The 20,769-nt window shown below is 41.2% G+C and overlaps 2 protein-coding genes across 11 annotated transcripts in view; one reads left to right on the top strand and one right to left on the bottom strand.

Annotated features, from left to right (window-relative positions):
- The window catches only part of LOC106581951 (mediator of RNA polymerase II transcription subunit 14), a 43,776-nt gene extending 42,271 nt beyond the window's left edge, over window positions 1-1,505 (bottom strand). Inside the window, exons 1-4 of one of the 2 annotated variants that reach the window (XM_014164519.3) lie at window positions 1,076-1,505; window positions 924-950; window positions 702-807; window positions 265-438 (exon numbers count right to left, since the gene is read on the bottom strand). In XM_014164519.3, coding sequence (XP_014019994.1) covers window positions 265-438; window positions 702-807; window positions 924-950; window positions 1,076-1,248 — 480 coding nt within the window. In that variant the 5' untranslated portion in view covers window positions 1,249-1,505. The remainder of the gene's footprint in view (window positions 1-264; window positions 439-701; window positions 808-923; window positions 951-1,075) is intronic. The other variant, XM_014164521.3, reaches the window with a different exon arrangement.
- Window positions 1,506-7,022: 5,517 nt separating this feature from the next.
- LOC106581949 (ubiquitin carboxyl-terminal hydrolase 9X) overlaps window positions 7,023-20,769 on the top strand; it is a 91,225-nt gene continuing 77,478 nt past the window's right edge. For all 9 annotated transcript variants that reach the window (XM_014164515.3, XM_045704551.2, XM_045704550.2 and 6 more), the window contains exon 1: window positions 7,023-7,521. The gene's annotated coding sequence lies outside the window, so the exon portion shown is untranslated. The remainder of the gene's footprint in view (window positions 7,522-20,769) is intronic.

Raw genomic sequence — 20,769 nt, 5'->3', positions numbered from 1 at the left:
CACAACTGACAAGAGTACATACATGAACAACAGCATTTTTGGCCAAACTAGACAGGCACCGAGGCTACTTCAACCATAGTGGGTTACGAACACAGAGGTATCAGGTGTCTTTCTATTTGACCATTATTTAACCAGGCAAGTCAACTGAGAACCAGCTTACAATTAAAATAAGAGAGGCCAGGTCAAGAGGTGAAAACAATAGACTACAAGAAAAAAATGAAACTGAACACATTAGTGTACACAGACCAGTTAGGAGTGTCTTACCCGTATGCAGGTGGGCAGGCGAGGGTATGACCCGGTGGTGAGCACGTCGATTGCGAATGGGATGGCAAAGCTGGGCAGGCGGGCGTGCACCAGGGCGTCCCTTGCCAGCGATGCCAGCCTATCAGCCGTGTCCACAAATAGGAAGGCCTGCTGGTCCAGAAAGCTGGAGATCATCTGTTACCATGAAAACAGGAGGTTAGGGGTTAAAGGTCAGGCTAGCTTAGCTTATGATTGTACTTACTATTATTTTGAATTATGTGCAAGTAGGCCTAAATCAAAGTTAAACATAAAACACTGCATTGATGTCAGTGGGGAAAATTATGAAAAGTTTTATGTGAAAAGGTGAGAGTTATGTGCATAACTCAAGATAGTATCTGGTCGTCTATGCCCACTTTGAGAGTGTTTGGTGTAGAGTACGAACAGCTTAGCATACATACCGCACACTTCTCCACCTTCCCGGCGTTGCTGGCCCATTTCACTAGGGCAAGGAGACGCACAAACAGCTGCCTGGTCCGACTGGAAAACTGGACAATCTCGATTTTTCTGTAAGAAACAGTAGAAAATACAGGCAAAAGAAGATGTCACATACAACAACACTCCCAATTTGACAAGTCAATTTCATCAGTGAGTACACCCAGTGAAACAAGAAACACACATACCTTTCCATGTCTGTTTTTCTGGGAAGACTGCAAGAAAGACAGAAACAGTATTGGTAACTTTCAGGTATTAAGTAATTTTACCACGATTTATGAAATCACTATGAAAATGAAGGAATCTCAACTGCATTGAACGGGGTCTCGTCATGACTTACAGTTCACCCAACAGGGTGATTTCATGGTAGGTCCTCTGCAGGAGAAACTCAATCAACAGGCTCAGCCGGACCCCTTCGGTGGCCGGGGGTCCGGTAGGTGGCGGCTGGGTGGCCGAGGTGGGACCCCCGATAGGGACCAGTTGCCCATCTGATCCAATCTGCACCGGAGCCATTTTAAAATAACGCAAGCTCTACGGATGGACACCGAAAAATGTTTTAACTATCGACTCGCAATTACTTTGAACTGGTACAAATCTTACACGTATTCTACACCATTTCGCGCAAAATAGTTATTTAGTAGGGGCTTGGCGACTTCGCCCCATAAAAAAGTCGCAAATACCCGCGTTTTAATTGCTTATTACATTAAAGATTCAATGCTGTTCAACCGCCATGTTTGCAGTCTGACGGGAAGTGATCACGGTTTGGTGGAAAGGAAGACCCGGATACGGATTTTAGAGAAACAATGGAAGGAGTCCCTCGTGAGAATTTACTCTGCTGTTCCAAGATCAGTATTCATTCACTAGATTATTTGTCAATTAGTTCAGACCATAAACAATCAAACTGGCTCCTGATCAGCGCCAGTGGTTTTGTGAGCGATAATTAAGGTATTTTAACTGTTTAAACGACTTCTATAATATGCCCTGTCATTTCGTATGGGATAGTGTGCATGACATTTTAGTAAGATAGATCATATAACAGATGCACCTTATTTGTCCCTGAGGAGAACACACAGACAAAACAAAATACAGGACAGAACAAATAGACACACAGGTATAAAATGTTATATATTTGAAGATGGATGTGTATTGTGCCTATAAAAAAATGGATAAATGAAAAATAAATTAAAGTTATGTGATTCAATTCATTTCAATTCCTCATGGACCTGAAACTGGCTGGTGATAAAGAAAAGCATGACAAGACATGGATTATGTTGGCAGTGGCAGGGTGGAAATGTTAATACCTTTCCCACTGACGCTGCCACTGCCAACATAATCCATGATGGAATTCTGATTTGAATAACTGCTGAATCATCAATTCCCAGAGGCAGGAAATAGGAATTACTTTTCCATTCCCTTCCATTTCATTTTCACAGGATGATACATAGCTTTATGTCAATATGACATGGCAGCAAAATAACATGGCAATCAAAACATTAACACATAATCTAACTGTGAACCAAACAAGATAATCATAAAAACACTGTGTTCATTTCCAAAACGCACAATCCACAATTCTTTTTACTTTCTGTGTTTTTTGTCATCAGAAATTATTTATTATGGGTACCTTCATGTGTGTGTAATATATTATTGTTCTCAGACTCTTTATTAATTGATTTTAGTCAGGTCCATAAATATTTGGACATTGACCAAGTTATTATCATTTTAGCTGTCTACCACAGCATATTGGAGTTGAAATTAAATAATGAATATGAGCTGAAACTGCAGAATTTCAGGTTTAATTTGAAGATATTTACAGTTGAAGTCAGAAGTTAACATACACCTTAGCCAAATACATTTAAACTCCGTTTTTCACAATTCCTGACATTTAATCCTAGTCAAAATTCCCTGTCTTAGGTCAGTTAGGATCACCACTTTATTTTAAGAATGTGAAATGTTAGAATAATAGTAGAGAGAATGATTTATTTCAGATTGTATTTTTTTCATCACATTCTCAGTGGGTCAGAAGTTGACATACACTCAATTAGTATTTGGTAGCATTGCCTTTAAATTGTTTAACTTGGGTCAAACATTTCAGGTAGCCTTCCACAAGTTCCCCACAATAAGTTGGGTGAATGTTGGCCCATTCCTCCTGACAGAGCTGGTGTAACTGAGTCAGGTTTGTAGGCCTCCTTGCTCAGAACACACTCTTTTTCAGTTCTTCCCACAAATCTTCTATACGATTGAGGTCAAGGCTTTGTGATGGCCACTCCAATACCTTGACTTTGTTGTCCTTAAGCCATTTTGCAACAACATTGGAAGTATGCTTGGGGTCATTGTCCATTTGGAAGACTCATTTGCGACCAATCTTTAACTTCCTGACTGATGTCTTGAGATGTTGCATCAATATATCCACATAATTTTCCATCCTCATGATGCCATCTATTTTGTGAAGTGCACCAGTCCCTCCTGCAGCAAAGCACCCCACAACATGATAATTGTAAACAGTTCTCTTTTTGTTTCATCAGACCAGATGACATTTCTCCAAAAAGTACGATCTTTGTCCCTATGTGCAGTTGTAAACCGTAGTCTGGCTTTTTTATGGCGGTTTTGGAGTGGTGTTTATACTTGCGTACTATTGTTTGTACAGATGAACGTGGTGCCTTCAGGCGTTTGGAAATTGCTCCCAAGGATTAACCAGACTTGTGGAGGTCTACAATTTTTTTTATGAGGTCTTGGCTGATTTCTTTTGATTTTACCATGATGTCAAGCAAAAAGGCACTAAGTTTGAAGGTAGGCCTTGAAATACATCCACAGGTACACCTCCAACTGACTCAAATTATGTCAATTAGCCTATCAGAAACTTCTAAAGCCATGACATCATTTTCTGGAATTTTCCAAGCTGTTTTAAGGCACTGTCAATTTAGTGTATGTTAACTTCTGACCCACTGGAATCACTGTGATACAGTGAATTATAAGTGAAATAATCTGTCTGTAAACAATTGTTGGAAAAATTACTTGTGTCATGCACAAAGTAGATGTCCTAACCGAATTGCCAAAACTATAGTTTGTTAACAAGAAATTTGTGGAGTGGTTGAAAAACAAGTTTTAATGACTCCAACTTAAGTGTATGTAAACTTCCGACATCCAAATCGGGTGAACAGTGTAGGAATTACAGCACATTGTATATGTGGTCCCCCCTTTTTAAGGGACCAAAAGTAATGGGACAATTGGCTGCTCAGTTGTTCCATGACCAGGTGTGTATTATTCCCTCATTAGTTAATTTACAATTAAGCAGATACAATGTCTAGAGTTGATTTCAAGTGTGGCATTTGCATTTGGAATCTGTTGTTGTTAACCCTCAACATGAAGTCCGAAGAGCTGTCACTGCCAGTGAAACAAGCCATCATTAGGCTGAAAAATATAAACAAACCCATCAGAGAGATAGCAAAAACATTGGATGTGGCCAAATCAACTATTTGGTAACTTCTTAAAAAGAAAGAGCACATTGGTAAAAATGGACATAGTGTTTTGGAAGTAAACTGTCAAAGTCTCTTATTGCATTACATGGCTGCCTTGTCTGGAAAAGTGACAAAGCTCTAGGGAGAACAGAGAAAGCAGATTATGGTCAGATTATGGATTTACCAGATTGCTTCACCTACTTGTAGATTTCAAGAACAACTGTTCCCTGGCTGAAATGTCAAACCACTGACAGGACAGAGGACAGGCATGAGGGTTGATGCACAAAAGAGATAAAGGGAAAGTGCTGGAACACACACAAACAATTATCCACACATATGCACCCACAAACAGGCACACACACACACACACACACACACACACACACACACACACACACACACACACACACACACACACACACACACACACACACACACACACACAGCTATAGAGGGGAAATGTGTGTGCAGGGGTTAATCCCGCTCTAGCCGCTGGACTATGGCTGTCCAGTGAGTCAGCAGTTGAGCGCTTTCTCTAGCTGTTGTCTCCCAACAGTAGTTCATAGTTCATTCATTCATATGGTGCAGGTCTCTGATCCCAACCAAAGGTAATTGTACACTGGACTTCAAGTCTTTGAGTATTTCCTTTCATCTTCCTCTACAATGAACAAAAACAAAAACGAACCATGTAAAGTGTTGGTCCCATGTTTCATGAGCTGAAATAAAAGATCACAGAAATGTTCCATACGCACAAAAAGCTTATTTATTTCAACTATTGTGCACAAATTTGTTTACAACCCTGTTAGTGAGCGTTTCTCCTTTGCATAGATAAGCCATCCACCTGACAAGTGTTGCATATCAAGAAGTTGGTTCTGGGGACAATAAAAGGCCACTGTAAAATGTGCAGTTTTGTCACACAACAAAATGTCTCAAGTTTTGAGGGAATGTGCAATTGGCATGCTGACTGCAGGAATGTCCAACAGAGCTGTTGCCAGATAATTTAATGTTAATTTATCTATCATAAGCCACCTCCAACGTTGTTTTAGAGAATTTTGCAGGACGTCCAACCGGCCTCACAACTGCAGAGTATGTGTATGGCGTTGTGTGGGCGAGGGGTTTGCTGATGTCAATGTTATGAACAGAGTGCCCCATGGTGGCGGTGGTGTTATGGTATGGGTAGGCATAAGCTACGGACAACAAACACAGTTGCATTTTATCAATGACAATTTGAATGCACAGAGATACCATGACGAGAACCTGACTCCCATTGTCGTGCCATTCATCTGCCGCCATCACCTCATGTTTCATGGAAGGCCCCATGTCGCAAGGATCTGTACACAATTTCTGGAAGCAGAAAATGTTCCAGTTCTTTCATGCCTGCATACACACCAGACATGTCACCGACTGAGCATGTTTGGTATGCTCTGGATTGACGTGTACGACAGAGTGTTCAAGTTCCCGCCAATATCCAGCAATCTCGCACAGCCATTGAAGAGGAGTGGGACAACATTCCACAGGCCACAATCAACAGCCTGATCAATTCTATGTGAAGAAGATGTGTCGCGCTGCATGAGGCAAATGGTGGTCACACCAGACACTGACTGGTTTTCTGATCTACGCCCTAGGTACTGTATCTATGACCAACAGATGCATATCTGTTTTCCCATTAATGTGAAATTCATAGATGAGGGCCTAATTTATTTATTTCAATTGACTGTTTTCATTATATGAACTGTAACCTAGGGATCTTCAGCAATTTAGAGGGGCTCAATACATCAAGCAAATGAGGTGAACACTATCTAAACATTTGCCTTTTTCACACAGACACACACACAGAGTGAGAGACAAAGTTGAGTAACCTGACCCCTCCTCATCTGTCTATGAGCTGATGTACCAGCATCCTCCTCGCATTCTACAGATACGTGTTCGAAGGCTAGCCCTCTTGTTGCAAGATGATTCCAGGGGCAGCGGGACCCCTTGGCCCTTCCCAAGAGTGGTTGCCAGAAGATAACGAACCTACTTTATGACTGTTTACACTGAACTGCACTGAGGTTGGAATGCAGTCATGGTTACATTAAGACACTATGGAGCTGGAACGAGATATGGGTAAGAAAATGTACCTCAATGCAGGGCTGGGATATGCCACTGGACTCCAAATTTTACCTTTATCCACCGAGAAGATTGAAATACTGCTAGTTTTCCCAGAAAACTGCCCTTTTCGTCCTCACGCTAACAAGAAGTAGCCACAGCAGCAATTATGGAATGGCACGTCGCGTTGAACAACAAAGGAGGTGATTGGCTGACACTGCCATTACAAACGGTGTCTTAATATAACCATGATTGCGTTCCGACCTCAGTGCAACACAGTATAAAAAATCGTAAAGGTAGGTTTGGTATCTTCTGGCAACCACTCTTGGGAAGGGCCAAGGGGACCTGCTGTCCCTGGAAGGGGACACATTTTGAGGGCCTTGTTCAAATTAAAATAATTGCTTCATTGAAGAATGCATTGATTTCACTAATCATGTCAGATCAGTAATCACCCACATGAAAGAATAAAGGAAGGGATGTATTTCAAAGTGTCCTACTGGTATTTGAACAGAGCCTTAGTTTTTACTCCTTGGGCCAATTGAAATGTGTCTTATTAGCCCAATAATACACCATTTATGATAGATCATATTCATCTATAAATACTTATCTCTGCCCAATTTACATGTTTTCAATGTCCCCTGATTTTTATTGTTGAATATCTGACCAACAGACTCAACAACAGATCCATGACAGTAGGAGGCGATATGTAGGCCTACAAAACCCCTTGTTGGTTCATTAAGCGTTGAAAACGGGGTTTAAATAAAATCCTGGATAAGCGAATCCAATATCGGGGTTAGAGTCAACCTTCTACATTGTATGGATTTTTGACCATTCAGCACGGGTTCCATTTGTGAAGTGATTCCACACAGAAGAGCTAGTAGTTGGCTCGCTAACTAATGTTGACGGTTGGAGTTCGAAAGGCGTTTGACATCTGTTTTCACCAGCGACGTTGTTCAGGGCTGTGCTTCCGCCATGTTGAAGCGGTTCTCTACTAGCAGCAAGTTGTGACTGACTGGCTAGGACCGAACTGACTAGATAGAGACGGGGGGGCTGCTACCGCGCTGGTGACGCAGGAAAAACACCCAAGATATGACAAAAAAACCCCAAGGAACCAGGTTATTCTAACAGACAGTTGAGCTTCATATGAAATAGCAGTATATAGGACACATTTGTCATAAACAACGACACAATCGTCAAGGCTGGAGTAGTTCGTGAATAGAGAAGTCCTATCAAATTCCTGGTAAGTTGTTAGCAGCTAGTTTGCTAGCTAACTTAGCTTGCGCTCTTAACATTGTCAATTGGTGTAGTGTGGGTATGGCAGCTGACTTGGTAACATTAGCTAGCTATTTCTTTTGTTTGACATTTTATTGGACTGAAATACATTGATACACGTCTTTAATCATTGAAGAATTCAACTTGGATTGTAAACGTGTTAAGTTAGTTGGTTCTGGAAGAAGGTAGCTAACGTTGGCTAGCTACTTAGCTAAGTTTACTGACTCACCCACTGTCAGAGCAGGGAAAACGGGTCTTCAATGTGGATATAGATCGCTAAACAACTAGCTAACATTGTTGAAATCCGGGTCGATATCAGCCAGATAATGTTCGTTTGCTTGTTAGTAGTTAGTTGACGTTTAAGTTATCTAGGTAATGGCAGGCGGTTCCCCACCCTGAACCCTAATGTCTGAGTTTTAATATGGTTTCAATCGTGAAATGTCGCACAGTGACATAAGCTAACTAGTCAATGTTGGCTAGGTGAGCTAACGTTAGCTAGTACCACATAAAATTATTTCTCTATTGACGTGGTTGCGCGGCCTACTCCAAAACAACTACAGTAGCTAACATTAGCTACATAACTACAGTTAGCTCAGTTAGCTAGCTCACGTTATCGAGTTAGCTAACTAGCCCCTATTCTGCTGAATGCAAATATTTCATAACGAGCAATTCTGTATGTGTCTGTAAATCTATCCAGATATCTAGCTACCTATCCGTACCCAAGTGAATTTGCATCAACGGTTAGTTAACGCTAGTTGGTCAGGCCAAAGGCCCGGAAAACTGCGATTAGAAACTAGGCCTTCAAGGGGCAGTTCGCACTGCGATATCAGGCTTTCTATAAGTCATATTAGCCGTATAGGAGTGTTGTTAGCTTCCTAATTTAGCTAACTAGCGGTTTTTACCAACGTCTTCGATTTGCGATGTTTAAAGATATGCCATTTCTGACTAAAGAATAAGATATTTATTTCCTTTATGAATCAACTCAGATCACAGCCAACCTAACGTTAGCTAGATAAGTTGACATGTTGATCGTGTTCGAAGTATTTTATGTATCTAGATAGCTAGCTAGCAAAGATGAAGCAGCAGAATCATGGACGTGTAGGGTCAATTGTAATATTTATTTGTATAACTTGTGAACGAGTGCGTCAACAAGCTTATCAATTACTGGTCAACGTCCTTGAAAAATGATAGTTAAACTACCTATCCAGTGATTGTTTTCGTAGCTAGTGATCTTACCATCATGATGGAAGACATACATAGCTAATCAGCTAGCTAACTAGATCAGTAGCATTTATTTATTTGTTACCTCCAATGTCATCATGGACATGGCTAATATCGGAGTCTGATTTAGGAGTAGACTGTCAGTTTGGCCATTACTGTCTTGTGGCCCATGTCATCCGTGATATAGCTGTAGTTAAAGGCCCATTTCATAACATGGCATAGCCAGCCAGTGATGTTTAGAGTGCTAGCTAGCCCGACAGGCCGCAACAGCATTTCTGTGTTATTAGCCTTCCAGTGAGAGACTGAAAGATGTTGAACAGAGGATGACCACCGTGTCTAACAATGCCATTCAGTATGGTTTCATTTTCAATACACAGTTATTGATTGAAATGAATGGTAATCCAACTGTAGCCTACATCATAATGTTGTTTTGAGCTGGGCTTTCTAGGCTAGGAAATATATTTTAGTAGAAGCAGTTTAATGGCATGTTTCTGACGTCAGTGGCCACCTGCAGAAAGAACAGGAAATGTCTGTTTCAGTATCCTCAAAATGTCCTTACTGGCTGGGCTGACAGCTGTGTGCTCCTGGCTCTCATTTGTGCGACTGCTTGCTGTTTGCTATACATAAGTTGCAACTTGTCACTCCTATCTTGAAGGGATAGTGCAAGATTTTGGCTACTTAGTCAGATGAAGTCATCATGGATACTATTTTTATGTCTCTGCGTGCAGATTGAAGGAAGTTGTAGGTAGTTTTGCAACCAGTTGCTATCTAGCGTTGGTGTAATGACTAAGTCTACAGCAACCTCTTTTGTGTCTAGTGCCAATTTTAGAAGTTATCCTACCATTTCTACTGACCTGCATGCCAGCTATGATTTTCATATGTGCAGTACAACTAATTGTCTATTGAATGTCTAATTGCCAAGAAACTGAAGAATTCCATACCTTGTTAAACAGAGGAGCTTTCAGTTAGCACCACAGACCTCCACTATAGGCCTACCTACATCAGATTTTTTTTTATTTAACTAGGCAAGTCAGTTTAGAACAAATTTTTATTTACAATGGTGGCCAAACCCGGACGATGCTGGGCCAATTGTGCACAGCCCTATGGGACTCCCAATCACGGCCGGATGTGATACAGCCTGGGTTGGATTCGGACCAGTGACACCTCTTGCACTGAGATGCAGTGTCTTAGACTGCTCGGGAGCCCAGATGAGCAAAGCTGCACCAAGGCTCTGTCCAAGGTGTTGAATCCAGCGTGGTCTTCACTCCTTTTAAAACGCATTTATAGATCTTTCTATTGTACTTAGTGTTTTTTTTTTTTTGCCATTGTTTGGTCGAATTTGTTTGGCATGCATCCTTGATTGTAAGTAATTCCTTTGATGTTATGCCTCTTAATGCATAATGTGTGTTTGCCTGAAATATGCTTTTGTGGTTAGCAGTGTTAATGCAATGGTCATTTTGATATCGGCATTTGAAGTCGTCCTTATTGTCACTCGATGGCCTGAATTTAGTGGCTTTAATACGTTTTAGTGTTTTGATTTATGGACAATATTCCTTTGTGTTTTCATCAAGATAGAATCATCATGTCTTTGTGATGTGACACTTCCTTGCCTTTTTCAATTGCATTTATCAGACGTTTCAATTGTTTTTCTATGGAAATTTTGCTACAACACTTGGAAATGTGAGTTTATACGTCTTTGTTAATAATGTGTATAAATTGCACCTCATTACTTGCATTTTTGTGGAACAGTTCCATTAAAACAGGCTACAGAACTAAAAAGGCTGAATAAAAAATGTGATTTAAAAATAACATTTTATTGCAAAATACAAAGTTCAGTTCACAAAAACAACTGAGATGACTGTTAGGCCTACCGACAGCCCTAAACATAACTGAATGTAATAAAAAAAATGACTTATTTCCGTATTATCAAGTCCATGTCTGCTGCTGAGAATTGTAGCCTACTCAGTCTCCTGTCTCCCCAATATCTTATTCCAAATCCTCTGCAACACACACACACACGTTCACATTACTACTTACTGAAATGTACTGCCATGTACATCACAAGGTTATATAATTTTGTATTGAAAATCCCATCTTACTGATTTTTTTAGTGTGGTTCTTGTCTCTGCTTCCCATTGCTGAGCCACATATCTGCGCCATATTTGGAGACTTGTAGCTGCACACAGGCTTCCGAGTGGTCTGTTGTCAGCTGGCTGCGTGAGGGGATCGACTTAATGTGTGAAAAGATCTGTTCACATAGATATATGGATCCAGATACTGAAAGCATTACACATGCAACCTTCTGCAGGCTGTCATCTTTCACTGGCAGGCTCTCCCAACTGTGGATAATGGAGGCCCCCTGATTTCTCTGTCTTCATGTTCATTGCGCAGCGCTGTGAATTTTGAGGACCAAAGGGAGGTTGCCTTGAGCTAGAACAGCTGAATTTAGAGTCCTCGGTCCCTATCCACTGAAACACAGACAGACCCAAGTTGCTCTCCTCAAAGTTCTCTGGCTTCGTCAAAAAAGATGTGGCTTGAAAATCGGACAGAGAACTCGGACTTCAGCACCCCCTTGTACAGCATCCCCATGTACTGACAGTGTCACGTTGGCAGCCCTTTGAGTTGCTTGAAGTAGCTGAACTTTCCACTTTGAATATCCCGCAAGTAGACTTCTAGCTTGGCAGTGAATGCCTTACGTGCATGGAACAGATCCAGCACTGTCTGGCCTGCACCCTGCAGGCACAGGTTGAGCTCATTGAGGTGACCTGTTATGTCAGTGAGAAACATCCAGTTTTACAAGCCAATCCTCATCCTCAAGCTCTGGGTAGTTTTGGCCCTTTTTTGTAGCCAGAAAGGCTTCAACTGTATCCTAACACTCCACGAACCGTTCCAGAACCTTCCCTCCACTTAACCACCTGACACTGCAGTGGAGAGGCAAGTCTTTGTGGATTTGTTCAAGCTCTTCCAGCAGTGACTGACACTGTGACATATGAGCGAGCAACAAGGGAATTCACAATTTTAATTACAGTAGCCATTAAAGTACCTAAATCGGAATTTGAATTCTTGGAACACAGATTCTCTTGGTGAATGATAGTGAAATTTAACCACGGGGTGGCCAATCATATCTTCAATCAGCCTTACGAATCCTGTTTCCCCACCATAGCGGGGGCACAGTTAGTTGTAATAGTGAATATGTTCTTAATATCGACACCTCTCCTCAAAATGATCCGTGAAGGCTTTTTTGCTACACCTTCCCCTTTAGTGTTACCATGTATGGGTTTTAGACAAAGCAGCTACTTGCATACCTGCTCTGTCACAGTATCTTGCAACAACTGCCAGATGTGTAATGTCGTTCACATCCACACTCTCATTAAGAGCCAAACACAGGTGCATCTTTTAACTCTACAGTTTGCAACTCCTTTACCTTTTCAGCTATTTTGGGAACATGCCTTTCAACAGTTCTGGCAGACACATGCATGTCTTATCTTTGAGAAGATTGTGTCTGTTAGGCAATCCATCAAATAAACCCTGTGAACTACTGAGGAAAGCCTCCTTGATATATTCCCCATCAATGTAATAAATGGTTTTCCATGTTTAGCAATGCACTGCACAATTTATTTTTATTTTTTTAAACTTTTGTTAACACAGTGCCTTGCTTTTCATACCTGGACACGGTCCTCTTGATTCCTTCTGCCTGGTCCGCATGTCTCGTTTCAAAATGCAATGTGCACTTGATGTCTGACAAACAGCAATTTTACAACAGAGCGCATACAGCCTGGACCTAAAGTAAAAGGAATCAGAGGCAATAAATGAGCGGACGTTTGCCTTATTTTTCTTTGCTGATGACATTTTGTGCCCTTAACTTAAAAAAAAATAATAACAAGGTTTGCTAGCTGTTAGCCATGTGAAAACTAGTCTCATCTTCAGTGCCGCCTATATAATTTAATATTTTTATTATTTTTTGGGGGGGGGGATGGGGTGACTTGCCAAGCATTGGCGTGCCAAGGCAAATACCCTCGCGTGCCAAGGCTGGCTTGCGTGCCTTAGGTTGCTGACCCCTGGTCTACAGGAACAGCTAGCATGCTAGTTGTTCCCATGACTGGAAGTCAACATGAACTGTTCCCATAGTATTCCAGTCATTGCGCTAACCCTAGTTAGCACTTGCTTTAACACTAGTTGGCAACTTCCTTCAAACTGTAAAAACACATTGTATCCATGAGTTAATCTGACTGGGTAAATCGAAAAAAGGGACCTAAATGCCAAAATCTCACACTGTCCCTTTTAAAGGGTGTCTTGGCAGAAAATGCACAAAAAATGTAAATATTTTTTTGGGGGGGATGTTGACAACAACTTAGCAGGGGTGGCCTTTATGAAGGAAATATCATGTTAGAATGCATGATCAAACCCTCATGTTCCAATACTTGTGTAGATTGAATTTCCAGTCATATTGTCTATCTTTGCCAGGCAGGACTGGCGTCGTCCCTGTGTTCAGGAGGATGCAACATACTAGACTTTGCAGATAGAAGTGCCATGAATAGATAATCAGACATGTCAAAGAAAGGCATGTCTGTCTATTCTAATCAATATATTTATATTTGAGTTGTGCCAGACTGAGCACTAGCCAGTGCCCAGGCTTCCAGCTGGGTGGAGAGGACCGAGAGAGTAAACAATACTCATCATTATGGCTCATGGCCTTATGTGTCCTCTGGAGCTGCGGCTGGCCTTTGTTGGCTCATACAGGGTCAGTGTGTGTGGTGTGGTTATAAACCAGATTGTACGGTCCAGCTGGAGGGAGAATAACAGTTATGGAGATAACTTTATCATAGCTGTTCTATGAAGTTGAAGCTATGTCTTTCTGTAGGCTGGTTATTGAAATTATATTTGTCTGCAGTTTGGCTTCATTTTCGAGGAAGTTTATTTTGATTTGCGAAGTGGTTGAGCAGGTCTCCCAAAGACTGAGAGAAAAAAGGCGTATCACGTCCAGACGTTCTGTGCTGGTCTGGAACAGAATCGTAAAGGGGTCATTCCGTGTCATTTCAGCAGAAATTTCTGTAGTTAGAAACATAAGATTAGCATTCCTGAAATATAATTTGATCTCTGCGAAATTAAGCTAATTGATTACACCTAAATTGGCCATTTTAAATTCATAGGGTTCATATAACCTTCAGTAAATATATAGCACCTAACATCTGATTTCGACCATAATTGTGAAGAACCCAATAAAATGGTAAAACGCCAACATCACCCCACGTCAATCCCACCCCAATAACCAGTATACAGTATCAGCTCTCTATGTCTGACAAGTAGTATAGAGCTGCTGCTTGGAGTATTGCTTCTTCAACCTTTAACGCATTCCCTTTGAATCTGGTGATGGTTTTTGTTCTTTGTTAAGAGAAATTTGCCATTGAAGTCGCTTGTAATCTTTACCATAATGTAGTCAAAGTACCAAGTTTTGCCCACTAGATGCCACTTCTCCTGCTACTGCCACCACACCCTTTTATTCATTTTAATGCTGTCTTGTGTTTTTATTACATTAATCCCAAAAAGGCCCAAACACACACTGTGTAGTGTTTAGCAATGGTGTTGGGTTTAATGGAAAATGTCACTAACCACAGTACGTATAGAGACGTTTTCTAATAATTTTATTGAAAGACACATTGTATTTTATTACGGTTGTCACATTTTTTTGTCACTAGTCCATTTCTCCATCAAAGTTTTGGGCTTGTAGGAAAATACTTTCACCATACGGATAGCCCTCTCAGAGCTGCCATTTTTTGGGGACTATTCAATGAGATTTGGGTTGACGCATTAGGTTGCTAAGAGAAATACAAACTGAATTGCTTCCATGGAGGACTGGCTTGACCACACAATATATTTTCATCATGAGCAAAAGCTGTTGGTTTTCTACCCAAAGTTGCAAAGAAAATTATGTGATCCATTGAATAAACACGAGTCCAGCAAAATGTATAAAAGGGTGTGGTGGCAGTAGCAGGGACAGCGGCATCTGTGGGCAAAACTTGATACTTTAAGACTAATTTATGCTAAAAATTGCAAGTGACTTCAATGGCTAATTTCTCTGAACAAGGGAATCACCAGATTCAAAGAAATGCATTACAAAAGTTGAAAAAGCAATACTCCAAGCAGCAGCTCCAAGCAGCAGCTCCATTGCGGGCGGCAGGTAGCCTAGTGGTTAGAGCGTTGGACATGTAACCGAAAGGTTGCAAGATCGAATCCTCGAGCTGACAAGGTAAAAATCTGTCGTTCTGCCCCTGAACAAGGCAGTTAACCACTGTTCCTAGGCCGTCATTGAAAATAAGAATTTGTTCTAAACTGACTTGCCTAAAGGAAAAATAAAAATACTACTTGATCTTGACATCTAGCCACTTAGCTCTATCAAGTTAGCAGACCAAATGCATAGCTTGACCCCTGAGCTGGATAGAAATACCCCGGTATATGGTATATATTGCCCTAGCCTAACTCACTGCAGCCTACATCTCAATACATACGCAAAAACTATCTAGGTCAAATAGGGGAGAGGTGTTGTGCAGTTAGATGTTGGCTTTCAGTTTTTTTTTAACCAGGTTTGCTGTTCATTTGAGCAATATGCAATAATGGCTCTATATAATGCTGTATGCTTTCTTGAATTTGAGACTGTGAAAAGACCCCTGGTGGCATGTCTGGTGGGGTAAGTGTGTGTGTGTCAGAACTGTGTGTAAATTGACTATGCAAACATTTTGGGATTTTCAACACAGTGTTTCTTATAAAAAGAAGCAATGCAGTCAGTCAATCCTATACATTTTAAATGACCAATTATTATAATTTAAACAAAATAATGTTTCAGGAATTCCATTCTTATATTTCTAACTACAGGAACTATCTGAGATGGTGGGTGTAAATCCTCTTGTGCTTTGAGGTGGAATGACTTGAAGAGTGAGCGCGAAAGGGATGAAAGACCTCCGGCTTCCTGGCCAACCAATCCCATGGTTACTTAAGGAAATCCTTTCCTCTCTTGTCTGAAACTCAGAAAGACATGTTGTCTTTGCTGTATGGTGCCCAGAGTTCAAATACTACAACACCACCAGCACTTTAGGCCTACATATCTAGAATAAGACCCAACTAGAAATGACGTATGACTCATTTCCAGCATATGTGGTTTGTAGAATAATTGACAAGTTTCCTCTGGTCAGGGTTTATGGCAGTAGGAAAAGCAGGCAGCAAGTAAAGTATGTCACACATTTCCATTACATACAGTGCATTCAGAAAGTATTCATACCCCTTGACCTTTTCCACATTTTGTTACGTTGCAGCCTTATTCTAAAATTGACTAAATAAAAATAAAAAGTCCTCATCAATCTACACACAATACCCCATAGTGACAAAGTGAAAACAGGTTTTTAGAAAATGTTGCAAATGTATTACAAATAAACAGATAGCTTATTTACATAAGTATTCAGACCCTTTGCTATGAGACTTGAAATTTATCTCAGGTGTATCCTGTTTTCATTGATCATCCTTGAGATGTTTCTACAACTTGATTGGAGTCCACCTAATGTCAAAGTTGTAAACGGAGTGCCCCATGGTGGCGGTGGGGTTATGGCATGGGCAGGCATAAGCTACGGACAACAAACACAATTGCATTTTATCAATGACAATTTGAATGGACAGCGATATTGTGATGAGATCCTGGCCCATTGTCATGTCATTCATCCACCGCCTTCAACTTATGTTTCAGCATTATAATGCACGGCCCCATGTCTCAAGGTTCTGTACACAATTCCTGGAAGCTGAAAATCTCCCAGTTCCATGGCCTGCATACGCACCAGACATGTCACCCATTGAGCATGTTTGGGATGCTCTGGATCGTCGTGTACAATCACGTGTTCCAGTTCCCGCCAATATCCAGTAACTTCGCACAGCCGTTGAAGAGGAGTGGGACAATATTCCACAGGCCACAATCAACAGCCTGATCAACTCTATGCGAAGATGTCACACTGTATGAGGCAAGTGGTCACACCAGATACTGACTGGTTTTCTGATCCACGCCCCTACTTTTTTTTAAAGTTATCTGTGACCAACAGATGCATATCTGTATTTTCCATAGATTAAGGCCCCTATGAATTTCAATTGACTGATTTCTTATATACGAACTGTAACTCAGTAAAATCTTTGAAATTGTTGCATTTATTTTTGTTCAGTATTCTTGAGTGCTTAGGCCTAGGCTTTTCCTCTGTTTTCCTTCTGATCTCAATTGGATGAATATTAAACTGAGGATTGGATTTTTTTTCTGAACAATGGCTTTTGTTTGAATTTGGTTGTTGCTCAATCTAAAACATTAGGAGAGGTCTGTCTGGATGGCCAATGCTGTGGGATTGTGGAGGAGAATACGGAGTGCAGTAGTCTTGTAGGAATCGCATCCATCCCAGATTTTCGTCCTTAACCCTTTGGCTGCGTTTCGACAGGCAGACCAAATCTGATATTCTTTCCACCCAATTGGTATTGATCAATCAGATCTTTTCACATCAGATATTTTTCAGAGCTGATCTGATTGGTCAAAATACCAATTTAGTGAAAAAAATATCAGATCAGAATTGGGCGACCTGTCTAAATTAGTCTTGCACGCAAAGCACACATTGTAAGAGTTTACATCGTGTGGCTTTTGGTACCTAAGCGGTTTATTCCTTGTTCAGTGATTATTCCGAGCGGAGAGTAGGGTGACTATATTGACTTAATGTATTTGCGCGATATTCTAGATGACTCGCAAGAATCAAGTAAAATTGATATTCTTCGTTTTTATGAGTATTTATGTCTGCTTGCTCTCGTCTTTTTGGTCTCGTCTCCTATGCTCCTAGTGTGCTGTCAGCACCTTTCCATTTACACTAGAGATCTGTATATAATAACGAGATGCTCATGTCTCCACCGTAACAATGGGAGTCATTGTCTCAAAGGTGGGAAAAGGCAGGCGAGAAGTTTAGGTCCAAAATAAGAAAATACAAATGCATTGGGCTTATTTTGGCGAGCATGAAACCTCTCGCTTTGCCTCTTCCTCTCTGTTTGCACACACACACACCATGCCCCTCCCCTACCACTCACACAACAAAGATGAGAGATCACTTCTTCTTCTCTGACAAGTGGTTTCAACTCGCTATTTGCATTTGAGGTTTGGTCCAACAGAATCGGTCATGCTGTGCATTTAGAAAGTATTTGGACCCCTTTACTTTTCCCACGTTACAGCCTAATTCTAAACTGGGTTAAATAATTTTTTCCCCTGATCAATCTACACACAATACCCAATAATGACAAAGCAAAAACAGGTTTTCAGAAATGTTTGCAAGTTTATTAAAAATCAACTAAACATTTACATAAGTATACAGACCCTTCACTCAGTACTTTGTTGAAGCACCTTTGGCAGCAATTACAGCCTTGACTCTAATTGGGTATGACACTACAAGCTTGGCACACCTGTATTTGGGGAATTTCTCCCATTCTTCTTCTCTGCAGATCCTCTCAAGCTTTGTCAGGTTGGATGGGGAGTGTCGCTGCACAGCTATTTTCAGGTCTCTCCAGAGATGTTAGATCGGGTTCAAGTCCGGGTTCTGGCTTGGCCACTCAAGGACATTCGGAGACTTGTACCGACGCCACTCCTGCAATGTCTTGGCTTTGGGTCATTGTCCTGTTGGAAGGTGAACCTTCACCCCAGTCTGTGGTCCTGAGCACTCTGGAGCAGGTTTTCATTAAGGATCTCTCTGTACTTTGTCCATTCATCTTTGCCTCGATCCTGACTAGTCTCCCAGTCCCTGCCGCTGAAAAACATCTCCACAGCATGATGCTGATACCACCATACTTGCTTCACTGTAAGGATGGTGTCCTGTTTCCTCCAGACGTGACACTTGGCATTTAGGCCAAAGAGTTCAATCTTGGCCTCATCAGACCAGAGAATCTTGTTTCTCATGGTCTAAGAGACCTTTCAGGTGCCTTTTGGCAAACTCCAAGCGGGCTGCCGTGACTTACTGAGGAGTGGCTTCCGTCTGGCCCCTCTACCATAAAGGCCTGATTGGTGGAGTGTTGCAGAGATGGTTGTCCTTCTGGAAGCTTCTCCCATCTCCACAGAGGAGCTCTGTCAGTAACCATCCTCCCTCACCAAGGCCATTCAAACCGATTGCTCAGTTTGGCCAAGCGGCCAGCTTTAGGAAGGAGTGTTGGTGGTTCCAAGCTAATTCCATTTAAGAATGATGGAGGCCACTGTGTTCTTGGAGACCTATAATGCTGCTGAATTATTTTGGTACCCTTCTCCAGATCTGTGCCTCGACACAATCTTGTCTCGGAGCTCTACGGACACATTTTTTCGACCTCATGGCTTGATTTTTGCTCTGAAAAATCTCAAGGTTGATCAACGGAAACAGGATTCACCTGAGCTCAATTTCGAATCTCATTGCAAAGGGTCTGAATACTTATATAAATAAGGTATTTCAATTTGCAAAAATTCTTAACCTGTATTTTTTCTTTCTGATTATGGGATATTGTGTGTAGATTGAGGAAAAAATATAATTGAATACATTTTAGAATAAGGCTGCAACATAACAAAATGTGGTAAAATGGAAGGGGTCTGGATTCTTTCCGAATGCACTGTGGACACCGAAACACACAGAGACATTATTTTACTGTAGTAGAGGATTATTTTACTGTAGTAGAGGAGAAGTTATCTTTTCTAATGATACCCTTATGTCTCAACTGCACATATTATGCGCAGAGCAGACACTGCTAAAATTTTAATATCAATGAACAATGATTCTGGAAAATGAATGTTCAGTTTGTTGCATCACGTTCTGCTTGCAGCATTTTAGGCATAGACTGTTATACTAGCTGTCTAGTCGGTTTTATAAATGTGCAATAAGCATGAAACATTTGTATAAGGATTTGTCAACACGTTCTCATTCTGGGAAATATACACTGAGTATACCAAACATTAGGAACTTAATGTTGTTAATGTTTTGTGCACTCAAAGGTAGGCCACTTGATTTCAACATCTGAACAAAGTGGACAGGGTCATAGGTGACATAACAGCACTATGAAACAGGCAATTCCATCTTGCTAATGATCCACTTGACTATTAATAGTTTTTCTTGCTGGCATGTCGGTTATGCTGCGTGCATGATGATCCTTATACTGTCTGAATGAGCCCAATTATATAATACGAGGGTTGTTCTGGAATTTTGGGTAATGATAACATTGTCATGCAAATGTTATGTAAAAAAAAAAAAAAAAAATATATATATATATATATATATATATATATATATATATCTATATATATACACTGCTCAAAAAAATAAAGGGAACACTTAAACAACACAATGTAACTCCAAGTCAATCACACTTCTGTGAAATCAAACTGTCCACTTAGGAAGCAACACTGATTGACAATACATTTCACATGCTTTTGTGCAAATGGAATAGACAACAGGTGGAAATTATAGGCAATTAGCAAGACACCCCCAATAAAGGAGTGGTTCTGCAGGTGGTGACCACCGACCACTTCTCAGTTCCTATGCTTCCTGGCTGATGTTTTGGTCACTTTTGAATGCTGGCGGTGCTTTCACTCTAGTGGTAGCATGAGACGGAGTCTACAACCCACACAAGTGGCTCAGGTAGTGCAGCTCATCCAGGATGGCACATCAATGCGAGCTGTGGCAAGAAGGATTGCTGTGTCTGTCAGCGTAGTGTCCAGAGCATGGAGGCGCTACCAGGAGACAGGCCAGTACATCAGGAGACGTGGAGGAGGCCGTAGGAGGACAACAACCCAGCAGCAGGACCGCTACCTCCGCCTTTGTGCAAGGAGGAGCAGGAGGAGCACTGCCAGAGCCCTGCAAAATGACCTCCAGCAGGCCACAAATGTGCATGTGACTGCTCAAACAGTCAGAAACAGACTCCATGAGGGTGGTATGAGGGCCCGACGTCCACAGGTGGGGGTTGTGCTTACAGCCCAACACCGTGCAGG

The sequence above is a fragment of the Salmo salar genome, chromosome 21, assembly GCF_965601325.2.
Source record: "Salmo salar chromosome 21, fSalSal1, whole genome shotgun sequence".
Lineage (NCBI taxonomy): Eukaryota > Metazoa > Chordata > Actinopteri > Salmoniformes > Salmonidae > Salmo > Salmo salar.
The sequence above is the reverse complement of the archived record's forward strand: the minus strand, read 5'-3'. Positions and strand labels throughout refer to the sequence as shown.